Genomic DNA, 5,791 nt, shown 5'->3' on the forward strand with positions numbered 1-5,791 from the left:
TTTTTTTTTTTTTTTTTTTTTTTTGTAATAGTCGAAACATGAATATTTTTGTATAAACGGACGAACTTGTAGTCTCTCTCCCCTGTCAAGTTTTAGCAAATCATCTTGCATTTCTCATACCGTTCTTCCACCTGGTAAGTCTCTCTATGGATCCTCTTTTTTGGTAGTTGGGGAACTTAAATCTGTTTTTTAAACGGTTTGTGTGGTGACTATAGGACTGAGATGGACAGTTCTGAAGCAAGTCTAGATGGAATTGAGGCACAGAGGTTAATGAATGTGTCTCATGACCAACGTGAAGGAAGATGTTTTCCCATGAATCTGATAAACAAAGTCGTAAACAAACTCTGTTCACGAGGAGATAGCACCACGCCACCAAGAGGAGGTGTCGTATCTGAACAAGAGTTCCTTGAAAACCTCAAATTCTCGAACCTTTTCGATCTCCCTGGTGAAAATGTTTTGATGAATTCGGAAATTTATAGCGGGGTTTGTGATGGGAACAAAGAATGTCTTGAGAAGTTGAGAAGCCATGGAACGCCAATGGCATGTCTAAAAAGTGATAGAGGAGATTCAATCCTTCATCTTGCTGCTAGAAGGGGTCATCTAGAACTAGTAAAGAATATTATCTCTGAATTTCCATGCCTTCTACTGGAGCCAAACTACGATGACCAGCTTCCGCTTCATGTGGCAGCTCATGTCGGTCATCCAGCGCAGGTAAAAGCTATTATTGTTGCCGTAACTTTCTATTCAGATAGACTTGCTGAAGAAGCTAGGGAGAGATTGAATCCATATGTTCTCAAGGACAAATATGGATATACTCCTCTCCATTTGGCCATTGAAGGACAACATATATCGACGGCTGGCTATTTGATAAACGCAGACTATGGTGCTATTTTTCTTGAAAATAATGAGGGAATATCTTCCTTGTATATGGCAGTAGAAGCTGGTAAAGTATTACTTGTGAAATCAATTTTAGGAAGCACAGACAACGATGACCTTGAATGGAGAAAGTCTTACTTAAATTCGAAATTGGAAGGTAGAAAATATCTGGCACATGTTGCTTTGGAAGCCAGAAATACAGGTTTGGTTTTAGCTTTGCATTTAGTTAGGCTGTTCAAATTTCTATGTAAAACCAGCTGCGTAATATTAATTTTTGTTCCTAATTGTTTGAGCAGATGTCCTCAATGTTATTCTTCATGAATATCCATTTCTTGAGGATGAGCGAGATAAAGAAGGAAGGACTTGTCTTTCCTTTGGAGCATCCATAGGGTTTTACGAAGGGGTATGCAACTTGTTAGGCCGATCAACAAAGGGTGTTTATGTCTGCGACAAAGATGGTTCCTTTCCAATACATACGGCTGCAGAGAAAGGTCATATCAAAATTGTCCAAGAGATTCTTAAACGTTGTCCAAATTCAAAATACCTGCTCAACAAACTTGGCCAGAACCTTCTGCACATTGCAGCAAAGGTTGGGGATTATAAGCTTGTAAAATCGTTGATGCGAAGTGATGATACCAAATACATGGGTGCTGAGCAAGATGTGGATGGCAATACACCTTTGCACCTTGCCACCCTAAATTGGCGCTACCAATCAGCTAAAACGCTCGCCTTCCATACAGAGTTACTGAAATTACGGAACAATAACGGCTTAACAGCTAGGGGTGTTGCCGAGTCAGAAATGAAATCTAACTACATCTTTCATGAGGTATGTCTGTTTTCCTATATCATACAACACATTTGATCCCACATCAGTGATTTTATAGCCTGACCTCTTTTGGATTACAGAGGTTGACATTGGCATACATATTATGCGCTTCCGTGGATGTTGAACCTGTAAAGTCGATAACAAAACCATCCAAGCCACTAGACCATGAAAAGAGCAGAGATTACATCAACACTCTTCTATTAGTAGCATCACTTGTAGCCACAATGACGTTTGCTGCAGGCTTTACAATACCAGGTGGCTTAAACAGCTCTGGTCCATACTTGGGCAGGGCAACTATGACCAATCATAGAAGTCTCTTCTTTTTCCTGCTATTTGACACCTTGGCATTGGTCTGCTCCGTTGCAACAATATATATTCTTATATGGGCGCAGTTGGGTGATCCATCACTCGTTCCCTCATCCTTAAATATGGCCTTGCCCTTACTGCTTTTTGCTCTAATGTGCATGCCCTTCGCATTCATTGCTGGGATAATGACTGTGATTTCGCATGTGCCATGGATGTCATACATCATTAGCCTTATTGCTTTTTTCTTCTTGCATTGGGCAATGAGTATCCTTGGCCCTCAAGTCCTGCTACAACAAACAAACGTTCATTGGCTATATGGTGTCTGGCTTGATCTGTTTATGGATTATCAATGGTTGGTGTCAGGAAGGTATGGACAGATTAGTCCTCCAGTTAGTGATTTGACGAGGCCGAAGAACATCAAGATCCTTCGCTTGTGAAGGAGACGAATTGTGAATGGTGAATGGTCAAAGAGTCAAATGGTCAATGATCAAATATTAATTTATGATTTAATTAATTAATGACCATGAATGGCAAACACCTTATTCTTGTAAAATCAGTCACAATCTATTATTCTTGTAAAATAAAAGCTGATCAGTTTCTACTAGTTCGAACTCAGGTTTATATTTGGAGAGAGCTCGAACAACAAAGACTAGTCTTGTTCTTTTGGGGGTTCTTGCTGATAGTATTTCTCTAGGTGTTATGAGATTGTTAGTTGCGCTAAAAGGACAAATCTTTGGTTAAATAGAGAGGGTCCAAGGAACTTAATCTCATCCCTGTTATCCAAATTCCATTGGTTTAGCTTTTTCCAGTTTTCCAAATGCAGCACCAAGTTGTCTTGGTCCTTAGTTTTCGAGAAGAGCTTACAAATTCTCTTGGAACAGGCACAATGTTGATCCACAAGTCCTGGTTAATTATTAAAACTTTGGCTTTGAGAATTCCAAATTGCTAATTGGTTCATATTCAAATTGAGGTACATGAGATGACTTATGAGAAGTAAGTCATATTGAACATTGAAACTACATTAGAAAAAGATATTATGAATTGGGGAAAAAACCTCAGTAAAAGCCAGCGTTTGTCAAATCAAAGTAATAAACTCAGACGGTAATTCCAAAACTTTTAGCAATAATCGTCACCGGTAATCTCCCACATAATCAAATCAAAATTAGTTTTTTTTTTCCAAAAGGAAAACAAATTACAGATTGTAATCGCCATGGCTCCGTATGGCCCATTAAGAGCACATATGGATTTTGGGGCCTGTAGAGATCGTGGATAATGACAAGGGAAGGAATGTAATCAGAGAGCTCGAGCTACTACGAAGACCAGTGTTTTATACTGAACCAAACCATTGGTTTAACAAGTGTGCTCCAACGTGTGGATTCATATCCCCTAGGAAACCCCACATGGATGATGCTTCCAGGAGTTGATCTTTTTGCTGCGGTTCCCGTTTCATGTTGTGCCTACAATCTTAGCTAGAGAGGTATTGTCTTGTTATGTACTCATGTTTTATGGGGGTTTTCCTGCTCTGTTTTGAAGAATAATGAGTAAAATTGTGTTACAATGTTGCAGGTGGAGACTGGAGAGTAAATGGACTTTGAATCGAACAAGTTGCAGAGTTTAGTGAAGGAGAGTCAAAAGATGCTCTGAAGCTCGGTGTTTACGTGAACGCACTTAACTTGTTGAATGTGCCATTAGGTGCTCCTCCGCTTAAGCCGTGTTGCAGCCTTATTGACGGTTTGGTTGACCTAGAAGTTGACGGTAAGGTTACATTTGGATTGATTAATTCTGCATCAAAAAGCTATGCATTGTACAGTCACTACCGTGTTTATAGGCATAGCAACTAGCAACAGAGGGGTTATAGAATATTGAAAGATGTTAATCCTTATTTAGAATAAGCTACTAACTCTGAAGTCTGAACTCCACAAATTTGTTAATATTAATTATTTACAAAAATCAAAATTTGTTCCGATTGGTACTTTGATTTAATCAACGTCAGGCCTCACAATAAGTTCGACGGACTAAACCCCAAGAGTAAGTTTACTTTAGAATATTAATGTTTTATATGTGAACTATGTATAGCTGTAGCGAGTTTGGATTACGGTGTTGATTGGTTCTTCAGCTACCATCCGTAAACGCTGCGTTTGTGGGTGGTAGCTGTTGCTAGCGATTGCTACCAATAACACAAACTGTTCCCAATCGCTCACAACCTCTTGAAACCACTGAATTTTAAAAGCTGCTTTTCGCAAGTGTTTGCGGTTAGATTTTTTGTTTTAAACTAGAAACAAATCAATGATACTGAAATAATTACCCCTGTTTTAAAAATCCCCGCCTAACACCGATTACATCCCGCAAAATCACTAGGCCCATCCTCTCCGCCTCGATTAATGACTAATCCCAGTCTACCATCGATTATCCAATTATACCTGTCTAATTTGATTATAACCCGTCTAATCCAATTATTTACCGCTTAATTTTGTATATCATAATTATTTTTAAAGCCAAATATAAATCAAATATGTATTTTTTTTGTTATTTAGACATTTAAATTAAGAGTTTATAATATTTTACAATAGCTAATATACAAATTTTTAATGAAAATCATAAATTTTATTTTAAAATTATGTTTTTATGTGTTTACCGTAATTTTAAAGACAATACTATAGTTTATTTAATATAAACAGAATTATACATATATTTAATACTAAATATTTTTGTTTTATTATTAATTTAATAAAATAATGCTAAAACTAGTACTCGATTAATCCCCGTTTAATTTCTGATTTTCTCGTTAGGCGCTAGGCCCACCCCGATCGTCCGACTAGCGCCTAGCGATTTCTAAAACAGGGTTTCTACCTAACCATTTTATCCATTAAGGATGAGAGAAAATGAAGTATGGATACGATTGAGAAGATTAGAATATAAAACATTAAACAAGAAAATAAGATTCTAATTAACAATAACCTCGAAAACTGATGTAAATTTAATGACACATCGCACATAAGTTAAAAAAAATCTAAATAAATTTAATATTTCATCAGAAATTTAAGAAACTATTAAAACAAATCACCAATGACTCTTCTCAACTCTTGCTTCAATATAAAATTTATTTGTTTTCTGAATAATTATTTTAGTATTTTTAATGAATATTAATTATAAAACAAGTTTTATAAAAAGTTTGGTATTTTAAAAAATTTATATAATTATATATTATATTTATTATATTTTAACCGCTATTTCACCCGCTGGTCAACCAGTCGTAAAATTCCCGCAAACGCATCCATTTTAAAACCCTAAACCAGTCATTTAAAACGATTAATAACGTTTGAAAACGCAACCACCTGCTTTTGTAATCTTCCGCAACCGAACTGTAAACGCTGCGATTGAACCATTGAGGGCCTATGAATGTTATAGTTATACAGATTTTTAGGTCTGATATAATATTTTAATTTGTAAATTGATTGAAGTTTTTGATATAATATTTTAGAAGTCATTTGTTTTTCGATGTGAGACTTTCGACACAAATGAATTTTATTATAAAATAATTTTTGTCACAGTTCGGTCGGATCCATTTCTAGCAGTCGGGTATTTTGATGCTAGATTAATCCATTGATTTATTTCTTTGGTTTTAACTCATTTCAAAACTGTAACCTAGTCTAACATTTTTTTTTCTTTTTAAAATTCTGACAGAATGAGAATCGAAAATACATTGGTATATATATATATATATATATATATATATATATTTGTCAATCATTGGACCACAACTTGTCGGTTCATTAGCCAAAA

At 36.0% G+C, this 5,791-nt stretch overlaps 1 protein-coding gene across 1 annotated transcript; it reads left to right on the forward strand.

The window, feature by feature from the left end:
- Window positions 23-2,612, forward strand: LOC104707676 (protein ACCELERATED CELL DEATH 6). The gene is made up of 4 exons (XM_010424075.1): window positions 23-134; window positions 216-1,078; window positions 1,173-1,702; window positions 1,783-2,612. The coding sequence occupies exons 2-4, from the start codon at window positions 223-225 to the stop codon at window positions 2,443-2,445; spliced, it is 2,049 nt and encodes a 682-aa protein (XP_010422377.1). The 5' UTR covers window positions 23-134; window positions 216-222; the 3' UTR covers window positions 2,446-2,612.

The sequence above is a fragment of the Camelina sativa genome, chromosome 8 (genome assembly GCF_000633955.1).
Source record: "Camelina sativa cultivar DH55 chromosome 8, Cs, whole genome shotgun sequence".
NCBI classification, from domain to species: Eukaryota; Viridiplantae; Streptophyta; class Magnoliopsida; order Brassicales; family Brassicaceae; genus Camelina; species Camelina sativa.

Bases quoted from the DNA above. Each gene is read 5' to 3' on its own strand.
- LOC104707676 (XM_010424075.1), top strand. From the start codon at position 223: ATGGACAGTTCTGAAGCAAGTCTAGATGGAATTGAGGCACAGAGGTTA. The intron at 1,079-1,172 runs GTTTGGTTTTAG...TTGTTTGAGCAG, and splicing joins TTTGGAAGCCAGAAATACAG to ATGTCCTCAATGTTATTCTT. The intron at 1,703-1,782 runs GTATGTCTGTTT...TTTGGATTACAG, and splicing joins CTAACTACATCTTTCATGAG to AGGTTGACATTGGCATACAT.